The sequence below is a fragment of the Pseudophryne corroboree genome, chromosome 4 (assembly GCF_028390025.1).
Source record: "Pseudophryne corroboree isolate aPseCor3 chromosome 4, aPseCor3.hap2, whole genome shotgun sequence".
Taxonomy (NCBI): domain Eukaryota; kingdom Metazoa; phylum Chordata; class Amphibia; order Anura; family Myobatrachidae; genus Pseudophryne; species Pseudophryne corroboree.
The window spans coordinates 450696649-450721488 of NC_086447.1; the positions used below are offsets into that span (position 1 = coordinate 450696649).

General features: G+C 45.9%; 1 protein-coding gene across 1 annotated transcript in view; it reads right to left on the reverse strand.

Moving 5' to 3' along the window:
• Positions 1-24840, reverse strand: part of LOC134909749 (gamma-aminobutyric acid receptor subunit rho-2-like) — a 206631-nt gene that overhangs the window by 16081 nt on the left and 165710 nt on the right. The window contains exons 7-8 of the mRNA XM_063916972.1: positions 5090-5242; positions 869-1065 (exon numbers count right to left, since the gene is read on the reverse strand). Of these exons, the coding sequence (XP_063773042.1) occupies positions 869-1065; positions 5090-5242 (350 nt within the window). The remainder of the gene's footprint in view (positions 1-868; positions 1066-5089; positions 5243-24840) is intronic.

Here is a 24840-nt window from a genome sequence, read left to right on the forward strand (position 1 = left end):
GCATGTTATTATCAGTAAACATTTTGAGTAAGCAAATACTAATAATTATTATGTTAAATCCAATTACAACAATGAGTTGCTGAGTTAATAAAGCAAACTGTATATGATATGTTTGTGACAAAAGGCAGATTCTGGGTAATTGCAACCTTATTATTCTGAGTTTATTAAGTAGAAATGTCTTCATACAGGTCATTGCACTTCAGCACAAACATAGCCTATGGCATAAAGTATAAATAGATGACTTGGATCATTAGAAAAAATAATGAACTAACAGTAAAGCAAAATACAAACTGTGACCTTATTACAGGGTCATGATATAATACACATCCTATGTTCAACTATTTCATGGCACAGGTGCTAGTTTATCTTCATAAGGCAACCTTTTTGACAGGGATAAAAACCCATTTAGGCACTAATTTTGTTCTGTTATAAAAGGAATATCAAGCTTCATCTTAAAGAAACTCTGTGCACTCTAGCTAATCTATATATCGAAATATAGAAACTAAAATAACAGGTAAACTGAATATAAATTATGGAGGCAAAATCTTGCTCATTGTCGTTCTCCGCTATATGGGGTGTGACCAGAAACGAGCAAGGATATCCTTCCTGGATAACCTGCATTATAGTCAGTGGAGCCGAGAGAGGGTGGGGGGTTACTAATTGCCCATGCTTCATATAATCTTTGAATAAGAGTCTTGTAATGATTTTACATATACAGGGTATTATACACTATACAAGATTCGCATATGAAATGAATCAGCACAGTTTGGTGGTGTGGCTCACTCATGCTAGTCATTTTGCACTGAGTGACGTATTGAGGCTAGATGTATGGGGACACATCTGTAGAATGTTTTGCTGCTTGTCTTACCTTTTCCCGTAGCTTCCTTTCCTTCCTCTCTTGCACCGTGGTCAGGTAATTCACAGCTGCATATTCCAGCACCGATAGAAAGACAAACACAAAACTGACCCATAGGTAAATGTCCACAGCTTTGATGTACGACACTCGTGGCATGGAGGCGTTTACTCCGGTGATGATGGTTGACATAGTCAGCACTGTGGTTATACCTGGGGAGATAAAAGCAATACAAGTGCTAATTTCTGGTTTATCGTAAAAAAAAAAAAATATAGGTTATTGGGGCTGGATTAAGGGGGGGAGGGGGCACACACAGGGATCCTCCACACAAGGCCAGTTTGACCCTGCGATTTCCATGAACAGGTGCCCAGTGGCTCCTGCTGCTGAACAGGGGCTGCAGCGGCTCTACGTCATTGCATGCACTGTGCATGCAAATAGTGCAGCGCCGCTCCCTAGTAACCTCACGTCTGTGGCACTGATGAGGGGATTCGAGAGCCGCCCTATGCTGTATGCACAGTACACGCATAAGAACACAGAGCCCGGAGAATGCCACTGGAGGTGAGTACTGGAGGGGCCACCGTGGGGAAGAGGGGGAGGTGCACTGTGTATCAAATACAGATGTGTCCTCCTACATTCTTGATGCAGTCACGTTAAATAACCTTTCTACTCACGCCATGCTGTGGCAGGACTCGACAGCACAGAGCATCTTTATGTGCAACTTTTTCCATTTTACGTGCATCTAAATTGCATTGCTATGCAAAAAAGATGCACAATCACCTTATGCTGATTAAAATTGTATGTGTCATGCCTATATTCAGTGTGTGACTGTGGCTGTATCTGCATACGAAATGCTACGTTACAGTGTATTCCTGGAAATCACTGTAACGTAGCATTTCGTATGCAGATACAGCAGCAATCGCACACAGAATATAGGCAAGCCGCATATCATTTATATCAGCAGAAACTGCGTGTGTACTAGTCACATAGCGATTCAAATGAGACACATTTTTGCCAAAAGAAAAGACACCCAACTTTAGCAGACTTGCCCAGGAGCTGCTGGGTGACTCACGCCAGGCATCTCCTCCTGCATGTCGTATTGGGGCAAGATGTACAAGGACACATCTGTAGGCCCTGAAGATGATTCAGTCCTCCTATTTCCTTCCCTAAACCTATATGATTGTTTTGCTAATTATTATTGTTATCCATTATTTTTAGAGCTAATTTTCCACTGCTTAATTGGTCTGAAGAGAAATCAGACTGTTCAAATAAACTTTTACATTACCATATTGGGGGTGGTGCAGAATAAGTAAAACACCAGTTCACGTTTCATAATTTGTATCATACTTGCCCACTCTCCCGGAAAGGCCGAGAGGCTCCCGAAATTAGGGTGGCACTCCCGGCCCCCCCGGGGTAGGTGGCAAGTCTCCCGCATCCCGCTTGCCCCCCCGCCGCACCACGCTCTCCTCCCGCTGCTCCCCGCGCCCCCCACCACTTTCAGCCCGTTAAACAGAAAAAAGGGGCGGGGCGATGATGCGATCGTGCTAATTCGCGTCATCGTAGCCCCGCCCCCTGCCCTGCAATACCGATATTGTGGGCACTACAGAGGAGGGGCGTGGCTATGATGATGCAAACTCATCACCACACCCCCGTACCGCCTCCTCCACGCCCCCTCTTGTGTGACCTGGCTGCTCCCTCCCGGAGGGAGCAGCCACAAAGTAGGTAAGTATGATTTGTATGAAATAGCTCTGCACAAAGCAAATGTACACATACGCACAAATGAAGACGTGTGCATATCTCGCAAATCATTGTGCCTGAAGAAGTGGAATAGGAGACAGGGACGGATCTACTGTGAAACTGGTATGTAGTTATGATCCCGGGGCCTGTGATCCCAGTGGTCAGCATACTGACGCCGCGATTCCGGCCAGCAGAATGCCGGCAGGGGGCCAAGGGCTAGCCCACAAGGGGCTTTGTTGCGCTCGCCCCTGTCGGCATTCTGGCGATCGGGATCCAGGCATCGGTATGCTGACCGCCGGGATCCCGGCTGCCAGTCAAGCAATCTCAACCTGTGAAACCAATGAAGCTTAAGTTTCAGGGCCCCTAATCCCAGAGGGGCCCTGAAGCAACTTTTTTTCAATGTGTGAATTTTTCAACAAAATTGATTTAGTTTTTTAAGTGTGTGTTATTAAAATAAGGTTATTTTAGTGATAGAATCATAACTCGTACGCTTGTGCATTCTAACAGCATCTATCAGATTTTCACCTCTTGTTTTTATGCACTGTATGGTTATACAGTAACTCGTCACCAATAACATCTTGACAACCAGGCTTCCAGTACAGCATAGCTGCTATTAAAGCTTAGAGGCCCGTAGCTTAGTACTGTGGTAGCTGCTGGGAGTTACAGTCTAGCTCTGTGACTTGCGCTCTGTAAACAATATGTGAAACATGAATCCATATTAAACTACAATTGTTGACAGCCTGCAGGACTTCTCTTTGTGACATTCCCAGGGAAGGTGGAGCCTGAGAGGCCTGTTCTAGGAAGGCGGCTGGGAGCAATAAAAGGAAAGAAGAAGCACTGGACAAGGAGGCATCAAATAAGGTAATTTTTGTGGCACTGAGCGTTGTGTGCTGTCTTTGCAAGGGCAGCAAGGCATTTTGGACCTTGTTGGATGTTGCCCTATTGTTGCTCATTGTGAAGGGGCCCGCATAACAGTTAAAATTCTGTGCCCCAAAAATGTAGGTCCACCACTGGGGAGAGGACAGGGACAGTCTGACATATAGTAGGCAGAATATAATAGGGCATAAACAGGTATGTACATTAGAATGCATATTTTCTGCAGTTGGTAGAGGTAGATACAAATAAATGCTAATGACTTTATATGAAGAACTAAGGGCAGAATATGCTGGAAGTGGCATAAACCACAAGGCTGGGAGGCTGGTCCAAGTGTCAATCAGATATTGGGCCTAATTCAGACCTGATCGCAAAGCAGACGATCAGGTCTGAACGGCGTATACCAGACAGCCGATGGCCATCTCAGCCCAGCGATCGCCTCTGCCTGATTGACAGGCAGAGGCAGTCGCTGGGCGTTGGGCCGGCGGCGTTGGGCCACCGTTTTAGGGGCGTGGTTCAGGCAATGCAGGCGTGACCTGACCGTGCGGGGGGCAGGCCGCGTTAGCTGCATGACATCACACACAGTCGCTGCGACCCAGTCAGTGACGGGTAGCTCCCTGCCAGCATGCAGGAGCTGCGCTGGTAGGGGGCTACTCTTCAGGTACAAAAGCATCGCCGTCATGCAATGCTTTTGTACCTGTGCGGGTGGGGGTAGTGCCTGACATGCGGGGCGGACTAGCCCTGTGCTGGGCGTCCCCCCGCATGTATGAGTAAGTGATTGTAGCCGTGCAGCTACGATCAGGTCTGAATTAGGCCCATTGTCTAGATTATCAAAGTTATGTGGTGGGGTAACATAGACTTTAAGTTATGTTTCTTTAATGGGCCAAAGCCTCTTTGTCATTGGATCTTTCCCATCTTCCCGTCCCATATTTTTTTGTTTTCCATGTTGTTTTTGCTCTTGACATTATCTATTTTGGGTGTGTGGGAAAACACAGTAGAACAGCAGACCGTGTGCATGTTTTGAGTTGTTAACTCAAAGTTATATTTATATTTGTTTTCGTGGTACACTCACCTTCATGACCATTTTGTAGCTGGACCACCAGTACTGGGTCAGCAAACACCTCCCTTACAGAGAGGATACTCAAGTTTAGAAGGGGGAGTTGGATACTCATAGTATGGTTGAGTTTTGTGCACCTTGTCTCTCTTGGTTTACAATGCAGGCTCATTTAGGTTGGTAGTGCATTGTAGGTTTTTGATGTGTTCTTGTCTGTCCTTTCTTAGCCACCATACTTTCTTTAAATACTTCCTAATATATTTATTATTAAAAACAAACAGTTGACCTAATTTGAATCCAAACTTTGTGTCTGTGTGTTTAATTTAGGGTAAGTTACTGTATATCAGTGTTTGTGTTATGTTAATGATGTTATTGACATTAGGGAAATCAAAATGCATGATATTCATGGAAGACTTCTATGGATTTCTGATAGAATGCTATTCCTTCTTTAAATCAACTTCAGATAATCGGAACAACCAGCATAATTTATATTTATAGCTATACAGGTCCGTTCGGAGGAGGCCAAGCAAGGTTTTATTCTTTCTGTGATTGCACAATAGCTTGTGCTGCCTTACCCAAAGAGACTCTGGCAGGGACTGCTCTACGGTCTATCCAGAAAGAGACCCAGGACAGCATGACCATTAGAGTCGCAGGGAAATATGTTTGCAGGAGAAAGAAGAAGATGTGACGTCTCAACGTGAAGTTAATGTAGAGGCGATTATACCATCCTGTAAGATAGAACAGTAGGCTGTTTATAGACAATTGCAAAACAGGGAATAGCAGCTTTGTATTTCTGCGTACTATGACTAGGATCAAGGCAAATCACAAACTGACTAATGATTCACAATGAAAGGTGTGTGGTATGGTGTATTGACAGTCATAACATACCCTCCAACAATTTACACATAAAAATTAGTACAAATTCGAAAAGGGGACGTGACCACTGGAAAAGTGGGCATGGTCACGTCCCTTTTCCTATACTTTCAAAGGAAGTTTGGAAAGCCAAAAATCGGTACAGACCATGAAAAAATGGTACTGTACCTGCCAAAAAGGTAAAGTTGGAGGGTATGTCATAATATTGACATTCAGTCAAGGTGCAAGATGCAGCAAGTGTAAAAACACAGCCAACCCTCTGAAAATACAGTTTCCGTAGGTTTGGCACATACCCCATATGCACCAAGCCCCGAAATGTGATGGCGTTGTCCTATAGAAGCTGATGGTCTTCTATCGCACAGCCCCTTCTAAAAGGGATCCAACCGGATCACTCCCAGCACCTGCCGCAGCACGTGTGTCCCTCGACACATGCAAAGATAGAACTCCGCGTCCTAAATCCGAAAGTCCTATCATCGCAAAGGACAGCCCTTACTGCAAGAGCTGTCCTTTGTGATTTTCTTCACGTATATGTCATTAGTTAACGCCAATATGCATGCGGAGCATGGCAGGATGCATCGCAAGCAAAATGCGATGCTTCCTGCATCCCCCCAAGGTGAGAATATTGAGATGGTCCTATTGTTTGGCTTTACGGATGGTGTAATGGTTAACATTACTGCCTCACAGAACTGAGGTCATGGGTTCGATTCCCACCATGGCCCTAACTGTGTAGAGTTTGTATATTCTACCCGTACTTGTGTGGGTTTCCTCCAGGTACTCCGGTTTCCTCCCACAATCCAAAAATATACTGATAAGTTAACTGGATCACAATAAAAATAAAAAGAATTAACCCTAGCATGAATGTGTGTACATGTGGTAAGGAAAATGGATTGTAAGATCCACTGGGGCAGGGACTGAAGTGAATGGCCAAATATTCTATGTAAAGCACTGCGGAATATGTGTGCGCTATATAAATAACTGGTAATAAATAAATAAATAATAAATAATAATGTCAACATTCATCATATAAAGAGCGAAAAAATGTTGACAAGCTAGAATGTTGAAATATCGTCTCTGGTGGCGCAGCGGTCACTTAGCTGCTCCTGATGGCTTCAACACAGTTTCTGGGTCCTGGTGTTCATGTGACCGTCACTTCCAGGACATACCTCTGCTAATCCACTGCCCTATCACTCCCTCAAGAACCTAACCCCCTCCCCTGCTGCCTAACCCTAACCTCTTCTCATTGCCTAACTCTAACCTACCCCGCAGCATGACCCACCGCTTAACCCTAATGTCCACATTCTGACAACCTCCACATTCCCCATATTGACACTGTGGTGTGAACATTATGAACATCAACATTGTTAGTGTCAATCTAATGACTACTTCCCAAAGAAAGTATAACTCCACAAAATAATGAATTTAACAGCAATAGTGTATTAATACTAGAGATGAGCGGGTTCGGTTCTCCGAGATCCGAACCCCCCCGAACTTCACCTATTTTACATGGTTCCGAGGCAGCCTCGGATCTTCCCGCCTTGCTCGGTTAACCCGAACGCGCCCGAACGTCATGATCCTGCTGTCGGATTATCGCTAGATTCGTATTCTATATAAAGAGCCGCGCATCGCCGCCATTTTCACTCGTGCATTGGAGATTGGGGGTAATTCCAAGTTGATCGCAGCAGGAATTTTGTTAGCAGTTGGGCAAAACCATGTGCACTGCAGGGGAGGCAGATTTAACATGTGCAGAGAGAGTTAGATTTGGGTGTGGTGTGTTCAATCTGCAATCTAATTTGCAGTGTAAAATAAAGCAGCCAGTATTTACCCTGCACAGAAACAAAATAACCCACCCAAATCTAACTCTCTCTGCACATGTTATATCTGCCTCCCCTGCAGTGCACATGGTTTTGCCCAACTGCTAACAAAATTCATGGTGCGATCAACTAAGAATTACCCCCATTGAACGGAGAGGACGTGGCTGCGTTCTCTCCGTGAAAAGCTCCGTATCTGTGCTCAGTGTGCTGCAAATGTCTGTGCTCAGTGTGCTGCAAATATCTGTGCTCAGTGTACTGCAAATATCTACGTTCTCTGCCTTAAAACGCTCCATATCTGTGCTCAGTGTGCTGCAAATATCTGTGCTCAGTGTGCTGCATTGTGGGGACCACCAGTATATAATTATAGTAGTACAGTACACCAGCAGTATACATATAGTACAGTACAGTAGGCCATTGCTGTATCTTGCAGCTCTGTGTCAAGTATACTATCCATATCTGTGCTGCATTATTGTGAGCAGTATATAGTAGGACAGTGCAGCATTTTGGTGACCAGCAGTATACATATAGTACAGTACAGTAGGCCATTGCTGTATCTTGCAGCTCTGTGTCAAGTATACTATCCATATCTGTGCTGCATTATTGTGAGCAGTATATAGTAGGATAGTGCAGCATTTTGGTGACCAGCAGTATACACAGTAGCGGATCTTGCCACAGGCAAGCAGGACTTTTGCCCGGGGCGCCGCCTTCCGGAGGGCGCCGGCGCATCCGGAGGGCGCCGCACCATGGCAAGATCCGACACTGTGCCCCCCGCAGTACCTCGCTGTGCCCCCCGCTTTGAAGGGAACCAGACGCGTAGCGTCTAGTTTCCTTTCATGGAGAGGACCTTTGTGGTGCGGTGTGCGATTACATCATCGCGCACCGCACAGCATAGTGGCACAGACACTAGGGGTCATAATTGACCTCTAGTGTCTATGCTGTTCTATGGGAGAGACGTAATAACATCTCTCCCATAGATCAAGGAGAGGAGAGAAGAGTGGCGCCGGCGGAGGAGGTCTGCAGTGGTCTGGATCAGGAATGGGGATAGTATGTATACTTTTTTTTACTTTATTTTTTCTTTCAGCGGCGCTACAGGGGGCACAAATGGGGGCATAACTGACCACGCCCCCATTTGAAGCCACGCCCCTATACTTTGCCCGGGGCGCCACAAGGGCAAGAACCGGCCCTGAGTATACATATAGTACAGTACAGTAGGCCATTGCTGTATCTTGCAGCTCTGTGTCAAGAATACTATCCATATCTGTGCTGCATTATTGTGAGCAGTGTATAGTAGGATAGTGCAGCATTTTGGTGACCAGCAGTATACATATAGTACAGTACAGTAGGCCATTGCTGTATCTTGCAGCTCTGTGTCAAATATACTATCCATATCTGTGCTGCATTATTGTGAGCAGTATATAGTAGAACAGTGCATCATTTTTGGTGACCAGCAATATACATATAGTACAGTACAGTAGGCCATTGCTGTATCTTGCAGCTCTGTGTCAAGTATACTATCCATATCTGTGCTGCATTATTGTGAGCAGTATATATTAGGACAGTGCAGCATTTTGGTGACCAGCAGTATACATATAGTACAGTACAGTAGGCCATTGCTGTATCTTGCAGCTCTGTGTCAAGTATACTATCCATATCTGTGCTGTATTGTTGTGAGCAGTATATAGTAGGAAAGTGCAGCATTTTGGTGACCAGCAGTATACATATAGTACAGTACAGTAGGCCATTGCTGTATCTTGCCGCTCTGTGTTAGTATGCTATCCATATCTGTGCTGCATTATTGTGAACAGTATATAGTAGGACAGTGCAGCATTTTGGTGACCAGCAGTATACATATAGTACAGTACAGTAGGCCATTGCTGTATCTTGCAGCTCTGTGTTAGTATACTATCCATATCTGTGCTGCATTATTGTGAGCAGTATATAGTAGGACAGTGCAGCATTTGGGTAACCCACAGTATATAGTTGTACAGTACAGTAAGTCATTGCTGTATCTTGCAGCTCTGTGTCAAGTATACTATCTATATCTGTGCTGCATTACTGAGCAGTATATATTAGGACAGTGCAGCATTTTGGTGACCAGCAGTATACATATAGTACAGTACAGTAGGCCATTGCTGTATCTTGCAGCTCTGTGTCAAATATAATATCCTTATATGTGCTGCATTATTGTGAGCAGTATATAGTAGAACAGTGCAGCATTTTGGTCACCAGCAGTATACATATAGTACAGTACAGTAGGCCATTGCTGTATCTTGCAGCTCTGTGTCAAGTATACTATCCATATCTGTGCTGCATTATTGTGAGCAGTATATATTAGGACAGTGCAGCATTTTGGTGACCAGCAGTATACATATAGTACAGTACAGTAGGCCATTGCTTTATCTTGCAGCTCTGTGTCAAGTATACTATCCATATCTGTGCTGCATTGTTGTGAGCAGCATATAGTAGGATAGTGCAGCATTTTGGTGACCAGCAGTATAAATATAGTACAGTACAGTAGGCCATTGCTGTATCTTGCAGCTCTGTGTCAAGTATACTATCCATATCTGTGCTGCATTATTGTGAGCAGTATATATTAGGACAGTGCAGCATTTTGGTGACCAGCAGTATACATATAGTGCAGTACAGTAGGCCATTGCTGTATCTTGCAGCTCTGTGTCAAGTATACTATCCATATCTGTGCTGCATTGTTGTGAGCAGTATATAGTAGGACAGTGCAGCATTTTGGTGACCAGCAGTATACATATAGTACAGTACAGCAGGCCATTGCTGTATCTTGCAGTTCTATGTCAAGTATACTATCCATATCTGTGCTGCATTATTGTGAGCAGTATATATTAGGACAGTGCAGCATTTTGGTGACCAGCAGTATACATATAGTACAGTACAGTAGGCCATTGCTGTATCTTGCAGCCCTGTGTCAAGTATAGTATCCATATCTGTGCTGCATTGGTGTGAGCAGTTTATAGTAGGACAGTGCAGCATTTTGGTGACCAGCAGTATACATATAGTACAGTATAGTAGGCCACTGCTGTATCTTGCAGCTGTGTGTCAAGTATACTATCCATATCTGTGCTGCATTATTGTGAGCAGTATATAGTAGGACAGTGCAGCATTTTGGTGACCAGCAGTATACATATAGTACAGTACAGTAGGCCATTGCTGTATCTTGCAGCTCTGTGTCAAGTATACTATCCATATCTGTGCTGCATTATTGTGAGCAGTATATATTAGGACAGTGCAGCATTTTGGTGACCCGCAGTATACATATAGTACAGTAGGCCATTGCTGTATCTTGCAGCTCTGTGTCAAGTATACTATCCATATCTGTGCTGCATTGTTGTGAGCAGTATATAGTAGGACAGTGCAGCATTTTGGTGACCAGCAGTATACATATAGTACAGTACAGCAGGCCATTGCTGTATCTTGCATCTCTGTTTCAAGTATACTATCCATATCTGTGCTGCATTGTTGTGAGCAGTATATCGTAGGACAGTGCAGCATTTTGGTGACCAGCAGTATACATATAGTACAGTACAGTAGGCCATTGCTGTATCTTGCAGCTCTGTGTCAAGTATACTATCCATATCTGTGCTGCATTATTGTGAGCAGTATATAGTAGGACAGTGCAGCATTTTGGTGACCAGCAGTATACATATAGTACAGTAGGCCATTGCTGTATCTCGCAGCTCCGTATCACTTCAAGTATCCATATCTGTGCTGCATTGTTGTGAGCAGTATATAGTAGGACAGTGCAGCATTTTGGTGACCAGCAGTAGTAGTACAGACAGTACAGTAGGCCATTGCTATTGATATATTACTGGCATATAATTCCACACATTAAAAAATGGAGAACAAAAATGTGGAGGGTAAAATAGGGAAAGATCAAGATCCACTTCCACCTCGTGCTGAAGCTGCTGCCACTAGTCATGTCAGAGACGATTCAATGCCATCAACGTCGTCTGCCAAGGCCGATGCCCAATGTCATAGTAGAGAGCATGTAAAATCCAAAAAACTAAAGTTCAGTAAAATTACCCAAAAATCAAAATTAAAAGCATCTGAGGAGAAGCGTAAACTTGCCAATATGCCATTTACGACACGGAGTGGCAAGGAACAGCTGAGGCCCTGGCCTATGTTCATGGCTAGTGGTTCAGCTTCACATGAGGATGGAAACACTCATCTTTCCGCTAGAAAAATGAAAAGACTTAAGATGGCAAAAGCACAGCAAAGAACTGTGCGTTCTTCTAAATCACAAATCCCCAAGGAGAGTCCAATTGTGTCGGTTGCGATGCCAGATCTTCCCAACACTGGACGGGAAGAGGTGGCACCTTCCCCCATTTGCACGCCTCCCCGCAAGTGCTGGAAGGAGCACCCACAGTCCTGTTCCTGATAGTCAAATTGAAGATGTCACTGTTGAAGTACACCAGAATGAGGATATGGGTGTTGCTGGCGCGGAGGAGGAAATTGACAAGGAGGATTCTGATGGTGAGGTGGTTTGTTTAAGTCAGGCACCCAAGGAGACACCTGTTGTGCGTGGGATGAATATGGCCATTGACATGCCTGGACAAACTGCAAAAAAAAAAATCACCTCTTCGGTGTGGAATTATTTCAACAGAAATGCGGACAACAGGTGTCAAGCCGTGTGTTGCCTTTGTCAAGCTGTAATAAGTAGGGGTAAGGACATTAACCACCTAGGAACATCCTCCCTTATACATCACCTGGAGCGCATTCATCAGAAGACATTGACAAGTTCAAAAACTTTGGGTGACAGCAGAAGCAGTCCACTGACAACTAAATCCCTTCCTCTTGTACCCAAGCTCCTGCAAACCACACCACCAACTCCCTCAGTGTCAATTTCCTCCTTAGATAGGAAAGCCAATAGTCCTGCAGGCCATGTCACTGGCAAGTCTGACGAGTCCTCTCCTGCCTGGGATTCCTCCGATGGATCCTTGAGTGTAACGCCTACTGCTCCTGGCTCTGCTGTTGTTGCTGCTGGGAGTCGATCATCATCCCAGCGGGGAAGTCAGAAGACCACTTTTACTACTTCCAGTAAGCAATTGACTGTCCAACAGTCCTTTGCGAGGAAGATGAAATATCACAGCAGTCATCCTGTTGCAAAGCGGATAACTAAGGCCTTGGCAGCTGTGTTGGTGTTAGACGTGCGTCCGGTATCCACCGTTAGTTCACAGGCAATTAGAGAATTTCTTGAGGTAGTGTGTCCCTGGTACCAAATACCATCTAGGTTCCACTTCTCTAGGCAGGCGATACCGAGAATGTACACAGACGTCAGAAAAAAACTCACCAGTGTCCTAAAAAATGCAGTTGTACCCAATGTCCACTTAACCACGGACATGTGGATAAGTGGAGCAGGGCAGACTCAGGACTATATGACTGTGACAGCCCACTGGGTAGATGTATTGCCTCCCGCAGCCAGAACAGCAGCGGCGGCACCAGTAGCAGCATCTCACAAACACCAACTCGTTCCTAGGCAGGCTACGCTTTGTATCACCGCTTTCCATAAGAGGCACACAGCTGACAACCTCTTACGGAAACTGAGGAACATCATCGCAGAATGGCTTACCCCAATTGGACTCTCCTGGGGATTTGTGACATCGGACAATGCCACCAATATTGTGCGTGCATTACATGTGGGCAAATTCCAGCACGTCCCATGTTTTGCACATACTGTACATTGAATTTGGTGGTGCAGAATTATTTTAAAAATGACAGGGGTGTGCAAGCGATGCTGTCGGTGGCCCGAAGAATTGCAGGCCATTTTTCGACATTCAGCCACCGCGTGCCAAAGACTGGAGCACCAGCAAACACTCCTGAACCTGCCCCGCCATCATCTGAAGCAAGAGGTGGTAACGAGGTGGAATTCAACCCTCTATATGCTTCAGAGGATGGAGGAGCAGCAAAAGGCCATTCAAGCCTATACATCTGCCTACGATATAGGCAAAGGAGGGGGAATGCACCTGACTCAAGCGCAGTGGAGAATGATTTCAACATTGTGCAAGGTTCTGCAACCCTTTGATCTTGCCACACGTGAAGTCAGTTCAGACACTGCCAGCCTGAGTCAGGTCAGTCCCCTCATCAGGCTTTTGCAGAAGCAGCTGGAGAGATTGAAGGAGTAGCTAAAATGGAGCGATTCCGCTAGGCATGTGGGACTTGTGGATGGAGCCCTTCATTCGCTTAACCAGGATTCACGGGTGGTCAGTCTGTTGAAATCAGAGCACTACATTTTGGCCACCGTGCTCGATCCTAGGTTTAAAGCCTACGTTGCATCTCTCTCTCCGGCAGACACAAGTCTGCAGAGGTTCAAAGACCTGCTGGTGAGACATTTGTCAAGTCAAGCGGAACGTGACCCGTCAACAGCTCCTCCTTCACATTCTCCCGCAACTGGGGCTGTGAGGAAAAGGCTAATAATTCCGAGCCCACCCGCTGGCGGTGATGCAGGGCAGTCTGGAGTGAGTGCTGACATCTGGTCCGGACTGAAGGACCTGCCAACGATTACTGACATGTCGTCTACTGTCACTGCATATGATTCTGTCACCATTGAAAGAATGGTGGAGGATTATATGAGTGACAGCATCCAAGTAGGCATGTCAGACAGTCCGTACATATACTGGCAGGAAAAAGAGGCAATTTGGAGGCCCTTGCACAAACTGGCTTTATTTTACCTAAGTTGCCCCCCCCCCCCTCCAGTGTGTACTCCGAAAGAATGTTTAGTGCAGCCGGTCACCTTGTCAGCGATCGGCGTACGAGATTACTTCCACAAAATGTGGAGAAGATGATGTTCATCAAAATGAATTATAATCAATTCCTCCATGGAGACATTCACCAGCAACTGCCTCCAGAAAGTACACAGGGACCTGAGATGGTGGATTCCAGTGGGGACGAATTAATACTCTGTGAGGAGGGGAATGTACACAGCGAAAGGGGTGATGAATCGGACGATGAGGAGGAGGTGGACATCTTGCCTCTGTAGAGCCAGTTTGTGCAAGGAGAGATTGATTGCTTCTTTTTTTGGTGGGGGCCCAAACCAACCAGTCAATTCAGCCACAGTTGTGTGGCAGACCCTGTCGCTGAAATAATGGGTTTGTTAAAGTGTGCATGTCCTGTTTATACGACATAAGGGTGGGTGGGAGGGCCCAAGGACAATTCCATCTTGCACCTCTTTTTTTTATTTATCTTTGCATCATGTGATGTTTGGGGACTATTTTTTTAAGTGCCATCCTGTCTGACACTGCAGTGCCACTCCTAGATGGGCCAGGTGTTTGTGCCGCCCACTCGGGTCGCTAAGCTTAGTCATCCAGCGACCTCGGTGCAAATTTTAGGACTAAAAATAATATTGTGAGGTGTGAGGTGTTCAGAATAGACTGGAAATGAGTGGAAATTATGGTTATTGAGGTTAATAATACTATGCGATTAAAATTACCCCCAAATTCTATGATTTAAGCTGTTTGAGGGTTTTTTTAAAAAAAACACCCAAATCCAAAACACACCCGAATCAGACAAAAAAAATTCAGGGAGGTTTTGCCAAAACGTGTCCGAATCCAAAACACAGCTGCAGAACCGAATCCAAAACCAAAACACAAAACCTGAAAAATGACCGGTGCACATTACTGGTTAATACTGAAATATCCATCTGCCAACTGCAACTACTGAAACATTGGTTCAGCAAGAATAAAGGTAAACCTACTACAGAGGAAAACAATATATGTTCAAGGCACCACAACTAGAACACCAGCAGACGCAGCCTCAGCATCATCAGGGGCGAGGGCGCCCCTAGGCACAACAGTAACCACCGCCTCCCCGTCTGCCTATTTTTCTTATTTTTGTTGGTTGGTTATAAGCCCTCATTTGATGATAGCCAATTTAATAGAATAATAAAAAATGCCACTATGACTTTTCTTTTTATATACATATTTAGTAAGCAGTACAGCTTACATGGGTAGTATGTGCATGTCTTACCCATTTATACTCCATTCAAGTTGGCATATGGTACAGTACAGTGGAAATATTTGCCGTTACTGGTACATTTTGGGCTGACATTACCAACACAAGCATCCAAGTGCCGCCCCCAAAACAAGTGCCGCCCCTAGGCACGTGCCTCATGTGCCTAATGGGAAATTTGCCACTGAGCGTCATGAATAGTACCCCCAATTCAAATTACACCACACAGTAGCATAATCTCATTCACATTACACCGCATTTAGTGCCCCTGATTCATATTACACCACATAGTGATGCCCCTTATTATGGTTACATCACTCAGTAGTGTCCTTTATTCACGATTCACTACACAGTGGTACCCTTTATATACATTATGCCACACAGTAGTGCCCCTTTGTATATATATATATATATATATATATATATATATATATATATACAATGTCCACAGTAGTGCCCCTTATAAACAATTCCCACAGTAGTAGAACTACTTACACATAATGCCCACAGTTGTAGTGCCCCTTAAATATAATGGGCTGGATGCATCATCGCTTGGAAAGTGATAAAATGGAGAGTGAAAAAGTTCCAGCCAATCAGGTCCTACCTGCCATGTCACAGGCTGTGTTTGAAAAATGGCAGTTAGGAGCTGATTGGCTGGCACTTACTCACTCTCCATTTTATCACTTTCCAAGCGATCATGCATCTGGCCCAATGACCACAGTAGTGCTGCTTATACACATAACATATCTGCCTCAGTCACTCCAGCAGCTTAATGCCTGTGTCCCTCCATCAGTTCCATGCCCTGTATTCCTCCAGCAACTTCCCCACCCCTCTTGTCCCTCCAGCCCCCTCTCATCTTGTCTTCAAGATGCACAGAGCCTGCTCCTCTTCATGGCTCTTCTTCACTGCAGCAGTGACAGCATGACATCACATACGCTGTTTTCCCGGAAAAGGAAGCCACTGGGACCTGAGGAGGTGATGAATGCTGTCCAACAGACACAGCGTGTGTGAGTACCAGGAGGGTGGGCTGTAGATGAAGGCGGACCACGGAGCCACCAGAACCTGACGAAGGTGGAGGTGGCTGCAGCTCAACAGTAACACTAGCGCCACCTACATCATCGATTTATATAGGTGATGGCTTTTCTGTTGGAATTACTATGCAGGGCTATGGGGGAGGTGGAACTAAATCCCTCTACCATTACCAGTGGTGGAACTGAGTTCCACCTTGTTCCCCCCCCCCCCACTTAAACCCCTGATGCACAGCGATGATCGTGAACATCGTTGGCAGGAAAATAGCTCAGCGCATACACACTGAGCTATTTTCCCTGTGCCCAGCGATGTTCATGGGTGGTGAAGCACTTTCTACAGTAGGAGACTGTGGAAAGTGCTTCACTCGGCTGTTCAAACAGTCTGACGGACAGCAGCGGCCAGCGATGATGCAGAAGCACGCATCAGCGCTCACCGCTCATCGCCCGCCCATAGACACTGGACGAGTTTCAGCTCAAAGTAGTCAAAATGCCAAAAGTGAGCTACTTTGAGCTCAAAATCGCCCAGTGTGTATGGGCCTTTAGGGTATGTCCAGACCATCTCTTCATATATGTGCCTGGTCTATGTCAGGCTTGCTTACACCCAGTTACAATTAACCCAACAAGGTCAAAATGCATTCACATATGTTTGATTGCAACACCCTCTAATATACAGAAAGTATGATCTTCTTTCTCATTAGTTCTAGAATAAGCCCATGAATCATATAATATATGCACAAACAATTAAGAAAGCAATCAGCCAATCGGAAATGACCAGTCAGTGCTGGAGGATGTTATCAGCATGTGTATGCACTAGCAGGCACTTACAAATAATGGGGCACACACAGATGTAGCTAAGCTTTTATGTCTCACAAAAAAAAAAGTCCAGGGAAATGCCACTGAACATGGCACGATGCATCGTTATGTGCATAAAACATGGTACGATGTGCATACGATTACAACATATAATATGGGCTGCACGTATGATCTGGGGATGCGACATCCGACCTGCAGGACTGCGCATCGTATCGTAATCGTACCCAAGATATGTACGATGTAAACACGATGCAGCATCTGAAGTGTCAAAATCATGTATTCGTATACGATATCGACCTAGTGTATGGCCAGCTTAACTGTGAGGGGTGGAGTGATATAGCTCTGCGTGATTTGTCCTGTCAGAGAAAGATGCAGACATGTGGTGATTCCTCTCAGTGAGAATAGAGGGGGACATCTCAGTTCCTTTGGTCCCTGTGCACCCTACCATGATAAAGAAATGCACAACTGTGATAAAGAGATGCAAAGTGAGTTGTGATAAAAAAGAGGCACACTTATATAGAGCCCTATGAGGAGCTGCAGAATGAGAGTGAGAAGAACCAGCTCTGAGTAACATCTGTGGAGTGTAGTCACTGCATGTTAGCTGAGTGTGGGCCTAGTGCCTGTAAATCAGTGAGAGCCTGAGAATTTAAAGGGAAGAATATGGAATGACAGGCACTAGCAAGCAAACATATATTCATACTTGCCTACCTTCCCTGAATGGCTGGGAGGCTCACGAAAATCGGGTGCTCCTTCCGTCCCACCGGAAAGGTGGGTATGCCTCCCGCTTTCCCTGGCAGCACCCCACTTCCCCCCACAGCAGAGAACAAGTGGACGGTCAGAGGGAGATGCAATGAAGCGATTCGCACTGAATTGCGTCATCGTAGCTCCGCAACGCGCTATACAGTGCCTGTTTTCTCTGCACTATCTATCTGGGACGGGGCTACGATGACGTGATCGTGATGCCACGCCCCCGGACTGCCCACTTCCCCCACCCCCAGATAGCCCACATTGCCACCGGGCATGTCCCCATTAGCCTACCACGCTGCCACCTCCCGAAGCAGGCTGCAGCAAGGTAGGCACCTATGCATATATTTTAATTGACATTGTTATAGCTTCAGTTCTGTGCAGAAGTGGAATAGGAGATGTTGATATTTTTCCTTTATCATTAATCATTTTACATCCAAGTCATGTGCCGAAGAAGTCATTTAATAAAGAGAACATGGTGCCCAACTTATTGTATTTGCACTGTACAACCACCATATTACATCCCCTCTGTCTACATAACAAAAATCTTTGTTGTAAAGCCTGTAAGTGCGGGGCTCCCATAGTAACTAATTTCCCACACCCATAAGCTAGCCAGGGCAGAGGAATGCATCACTGAGGAGGTGAGCGGCCAACTCATGTTCCTTATACCAGCTACCAAGTGACAAGGGGATATGTCTGTATTTGCCTAAGTTTGCAATTATGCAACCTCTCCCTTACTGTACTGGCAGCATGCCTCTTTCCGCTACCATTCTGCCTCTCTCAGCGTAAAGAGGCACAAGTGCTAAATCTGCATATACACTTAGGCATTTGCCTTTTTTGAGGGCACTTTGAAGGAGAAATCACTATATAAACACTACAAATATTACAACAGTGGTAGGGACAAGTGTGTCAAACTTCCTGATCCTGTAATCCAGGATTCCTTGTATATTTTCTTATATAGCCACCCTTCCTTCCATTTGCCTGACTACTTATGAATTAATTTCCTGCAATTGGGCCAACTCTTACTGAGGTATGGCATACTCCCCACAACCTTTAAAAGAATGTCTGGTGTTTTATATTTGGGTGACAGCAATATCCTCAAATAAGTCAGTTTCACCTGCTTTCACCTCTACGTGGAGGGGGAAGCAAGGGTAGATTATTGTTTTACATCTTACTAATTGTTTTTCACAATCCTCTCATTTCTGGATACATTTAGTTGACTCATGACCCTGATTTTACCTTACAGACTTATTAACGTGTACATAAACGTGTGGATTTTGCCTAAACATGTTTTATAAATATGCATGAAGTATGTGCGAAAGGATTAACACGCATGTTGAAAGTGAAAAAATAATTTTTAAAATCTAGAATGATAAAAGCCCATACCTCTACCTGGTGTCTTTGTCATGTATGACTATATTTACAATTTATGGACTCTTCCCAGACAGGGGAGAAAGTTCATGCTAGGAGCCAGGAGGCGAGATAGTTGCTGGTGCCTCCCCCCCGCCGATCTGCACGCATTCACTACCAAAACCCTGTCCCAGCAGCACCCAGACACACACTCTCCGGATGCGCAGAGATGGGGGGTAGGGTACTAATTACCTGGGCACAGGCTTGTTATAGGTGCTTGGCCCAGGTCAACTGTTAAATAAGTCTCCTGTACAGCTGTGAAGAGGAGGGGACATTAGGGTGGGGGGAGTGTACACTCAAAAGGAGGTCTCTCCTCATAGGTGATGTCTGTGGTGTGAGTTGTCCTGCCCTTTGCAGATCACATTCACCCTCCCCCTCCACATTTACTTCTAGCACCCTGCTTATTCCTGTTCTGGGGCACATAAAGCAGAACTTGGAGCAATGGAGGAGGTAAGTGTGCCCCCTTCATGGGTCGCACCCAGAGGCAACTGCCTTCCATTGTCTCCTGTGTTTATGCCCTACTTTGACTGACCATTCACAGACGCACACCTCTTAAATAAAACAAGACACTTAGCATAGCACAGATGCTGTGTTTCAAAAAAAGAAATAGAGCAATCAGTTTTTGCAATCCACCTTCCAGTACACTTCCTTGTTACCATGCTTATTTAAGCAGGTTGAGCACACACAGCAGATTAGCATTTACAAAGACCCCAGGTAATTTGAAACGAGTTGATGTTGATGCTGTGTTGCCCTGGGTTTTTAAGGGCTCGCAGCAATTTTAAATGTGGAGCCAGCATCAGCCAATTAGAACTCATGGACCGGAGCGGTGGGAGACCTGACTTACTGACGGGCAGGAGAGGCGCAAGCTGCACTCTCCTCCCCTCAGACATTGAGGCCAGGAGCAGAGCCCAGCAGCACCCAGAAGCAGCAGAGCCCAGCAGCGGTGGTGGTGAGCACTAATGGTTGCAGTTTGTGTAAGCAAACTACTTGGGGCATTATGTGTATGTGGCACTATACTGGGACATTATGTGTACCTGGCACTACTGAGGGAATTATGTGTAACTGGCACTATACTGGGGACATTATGTGTATCTGGCACTATACTGTGGTCAGTATGTGTAATTGGCACTATACTGGGGGCAGTATATGTATTTGGAACTATACTGGTGGCAGTATGTGTATCTGACACTATACTGCGGACATTATTTGTAACTGCTACTACTAGGGACATTATGAGTAACTGCCACTACTGGGTACATTATGTGTATCTGGTGCCACTGTGGGCATTATGTGCAAGGGTCATTACTGGGGGCAGTATGTGTAAGCAGCTATTACAATGGGCATTATGTGTAAGGAGCACTACTATGGGTATTATGTGTAAGGCTGCTAAGTGTGTGTGTGTGTGTGTGTGTGTGTGTGTGTGTGTGTGTGTGTGTGTGTGTGTAGATTGGAGTGTGATAATATATATATATATTTATAGTTTGATAACATAATACAAAGTTGCGAGGTCATGCCCACTTCCCCAGGAACATCGCTGAGCGCATTAAGAGGGGGTAGCTCTTCAAAAAAACTCACTCAGGGTGCTAGTAGGCCTGGAACCGGTACTGTATTTTTTCTCATATGGGCTACTATGATGCATCATAATCACAGGGCTAATGAGTGATAGCAAGAAGGTTTCACCTACAAGTTTCTTGGCGCCCGGGGAAGAATTTACAGCAGTAATAATATTTGAGATTTCTTCAATCAAGAGCATACTCTCACCCTGTACAATTTCCATTTTCTCTAATGAGAAGCTTCTTTGTGCTATTAGCTATTACAGACTCCTGAAACATGTTTCCATCTTCTATGACACTTCATTTGTATTTTCTAGATTTCTCTGCAAATTGTGTGGTATTTGCTTGGTGCATGGTTGGTGTTCTACCAATTGTGTAACTATATTTCCATATATCAGGGAACAGCAAGAAGAGTGAGGATCCTTGTGACTCAAGTGAGCCAGCATAATGCTTATATGACAAGTAAATTAGAATAGTTCTTTTACATATTGTATTTTAATTATTTATTTATTTTAATTAACATCCAACATGTATTCGTTTAATTTTTTGGAAGATACATTTTTGATAGTTAAATAATTTAGGCAGTCCTATTTAGTCTACCAACATGATAAAACATTTATTACTGTGATGGCCATTTTTATTTGCTTTTGCTTATTTATCTCAGTATTACAATCACCTGAGCAGATGCGTTTATGCATTACAAACTTTTTATTTATTTTACTTTTCATGGCCTTGGAGGAGCAGGGCACACACCTTTCAGTGGCTATGCTGTAACTTGTACAATCTCCCTAAAATTATTTTTCAAACATAAGCCATTGTAGGCCAATACAGTGCAGAAAATTAATTCATGGATCAGTAATGCTAAGTGAGTAGAGTGGGCGGCCAAGACAGTTGATGATGCGATTCTTCTTGAATAGCGGTATCATAGCCACACCCCCTGCAGTATAATGAGCATGGCTTCAATGTCATGGTTACGGTAACCACGCCCCCATTCTGCCTCACCCCCTCTAGCCATCATAGCCCTGCCCCACCCCGCTGCTGAGCTGACCTGGTGCTCTCTACTGGAGAGAGCTGCCAGGATGTTGGCAAGTATGTCTTGCATGTTTTTGATTGCACGTAAATTCCTCTGTCATGATTTCAGGAGCCATTTCAAACTTCAAAATCACTGAAAATTATGTATACTAACGTTAATAATACAGGACCAAATGATATGATTTTAGCTGTTTTTATCAATATTTAACAAATCCAGATACAAAACACTTGAGGGTGGTTTTGCCAAAACCAAAACATAATGATGATGGGGGCGTGGCTTGGCTACTGAAGGAGCAAGACACGCAGCTTGGGAGCTCCTGCATAAAGCCTCAGCTAAATCATATTATCCCGACTTGGACTCACTCATTTCACCTGGGACACCTCTCCCATTGCCCTCCAGCCGAGTGGGACTGCCCTGGGGAGACGCCGCGGAATCGGGGAGTGCTTATAAGCGCTCCCGCGGGTTGCGGCCTTCTCCCCGGACTGAAGCCGGGGCCTCGAGTAGCTGCGGGTCCCGACCTGTGCCCCTGGAGCCGTGCCGGCGGCTGGTGGATCCCCATCGGAGGTCGCGGATCCCTGTGTGAGGCCCGCTGGTCCCCCCCCTCCATCTGCTTACCCCCGTGGAACCTCTGCAACGGCGTCCTCTGGAGATCCGGGCGCCGAGACGGGGGCGGCCGCCATCTTGCTGAGACTCGGCCGGGGCCTGTGACGGGAGACGCGACGGGAGGTGACGGACCCGGCACACACTCTATTGGCGCCGCAGCCTCTGGCAACTGAAGTGCCCGAGCTGGATCCACTATCGGGGCCGGCAGCCAAAGGGTAAGAGGTGCTATCCCTGCTCCCCTAGAACACCTAGGGATCCGGCCGGTGCAGCCGCTATTAACCCTCCCTCGCCCTCCCCAGGGCCCCCCCTTGCATACATACTCTGCCTCCCCTATCCCGACGCTCGGGCACTGCCGCAGCCTTTAGAAACGGGGCATCTGAGACCCCCGGACGGGGTTACTCTAATAAGCAGCCGCCCTGCTGTGAGGGGTCCCCTGTTCTTTGCCACAATACCCCTCATATCTCAATAACAGTGGGGCTGATAGTTATACTCCCCGCAGCCTGCACCTACTTCAAACAGGGGCAGGAGGAGGCGACCCAGCTCTAGTGGGCAACGAACACCAAGCCCCACATCCTCCCCAAGACTCATCCCTGATCCTAAAAGTACCGGGCCTAAAAGTACACCTTACACTTCTGCCGTCTCATCCCCAGGACGGATCGAGTTTTCACCCTACCTAGGTCTGATAGCCACGTTTGGCTTTTCTCCCAGCTCAGCTCTGCTCCTGCAATTACTCCCTCCATCACAAGGTTCACAGTGACCTCCATAATGTAACCGTTCTCTAACCGGTTGCCGCCACTCATACATGTCTGAGTAACACGAAACCCTCATAAATGTGACCGAGTACCCCTGCCTCATCACCTTAAGTTGACCGACCTCCCCCCTGAAACCCGTCTCTTTGTGATCCACGGTACGCTGCTGCTGACGAGAAATGGCTCCCACGAAGAAAAAGGAGACACTACCTCCGAAAGTCTCCAATCCCCCACGTAAATCCCTTCAAATATCCCCTCTACAAAGCGTATCATCTCCCTCTGCCATAATGGACCCCTTGGGCCCCTCCGTTCTGTCCACGGCTCTCTCAGTATCGGGAGTGGACTGCGAGTCGGATGCCCCCCTAACAGTTAAATCCCTCTGCCAGATCTTGTCCGCCTTCAAATCAGAACTCTCTAAAGATCTGACCTCTGCTATCCGCGAGGTCAAAACTGAGCTGGTCGTTTTGGGAGACAGGACGGATCATTTAGAACGCAAGATGGAGGAATTGGTCTCCTCTCACAATGACCTACTCTCATCCCATGATCGCCAACAGCAAGATCTGGACCAATTCAAATCCAAATTGGCAGATATGGAGGACAGATCAAGGCGGAACAACATTAAAATCCGAGGCATCCCGGACTCAGTCCCTAACTCTGATCTGGAAGCCTACGCCACTGCCCTATTTAAGAAACTCCTCCCCAAAGCGGACGACTCGGAGCTCCTGATTGATCGTATTCACCGCCTCCCTAGACCCCGATCCGTCTCGTCCGACCTCCCTAAAGACACCCTCCTACGAGTCCATTTCTTCCCAGTTAAGGAGCGCATTATGAGGGCCGCTAGAGAATCCCAAAACACGGATATCCTAGGCGGACTCCAAATATTCCAAGATTTCTCAGCCGCTACCATTGCAAAGAGACGTGCTTTTACCCCCATTACCCTCGCTTTGAGATCCCACGACATCCGCTACCGTTGGGGATTCCCGGTCAAACTGATAATCTCGTATGAAGACTTGACATACACAATCTCCTCTTTGGATGCAGGCGTGAAGTTGTTGCTGGACTGGGACATTTCCATCTCGAAATCGTCTACATCTGCTCGTGCCGCCACCGTCAGCCATGACTGGTCGAATTCCTGAGTCTGTGGATAGTCGAGCTGGTTCTTTCCAAAATCCACCCACCAACACCTCGGGTCCACGGTGGCCGCAGACCTTCTCCCTCCTGAACGAGGGAACTGAAAATATCCCTTTTATGTCTCTTCCTATAATTGACATGATTTGTTTTATTATAAGTTTGTCTAACAGTCCCACAAGTTACGGATCTACTCCCTCACATGTTGTTTAAATGTTGATCTTTTCTTTTTTCCATTGGGCGACTTAACGCCCGGTACGGTTTCAGTTACAGACACCTACCATATACCTGTTTATCTCCTAGGGTGCAAATATTTCCTAACTCCAGGTGCCCACATAAGATATTAGCGCCCTAGGGTAACTCCTTTAGAAGTGTTTACTGAGTGGCGGCGCAGGTTTACCCAGCCCGCCCCCACCTTTTTCCGTACTACTGCAAACCCCCGAATGTTTTCCCCTTCCCCTGCAGTAGTCATGCAGGTCCAATATACCGGACCTTTTCTTTTCTTTTTTGTTATTTATCTCCTCCTCATTCGCTTTAACCCTGATTTACGTCTTCCCCACACCCCTCCCCCCATCCCGAGCTCCAGACTCGGACCACGCTCCTCCCT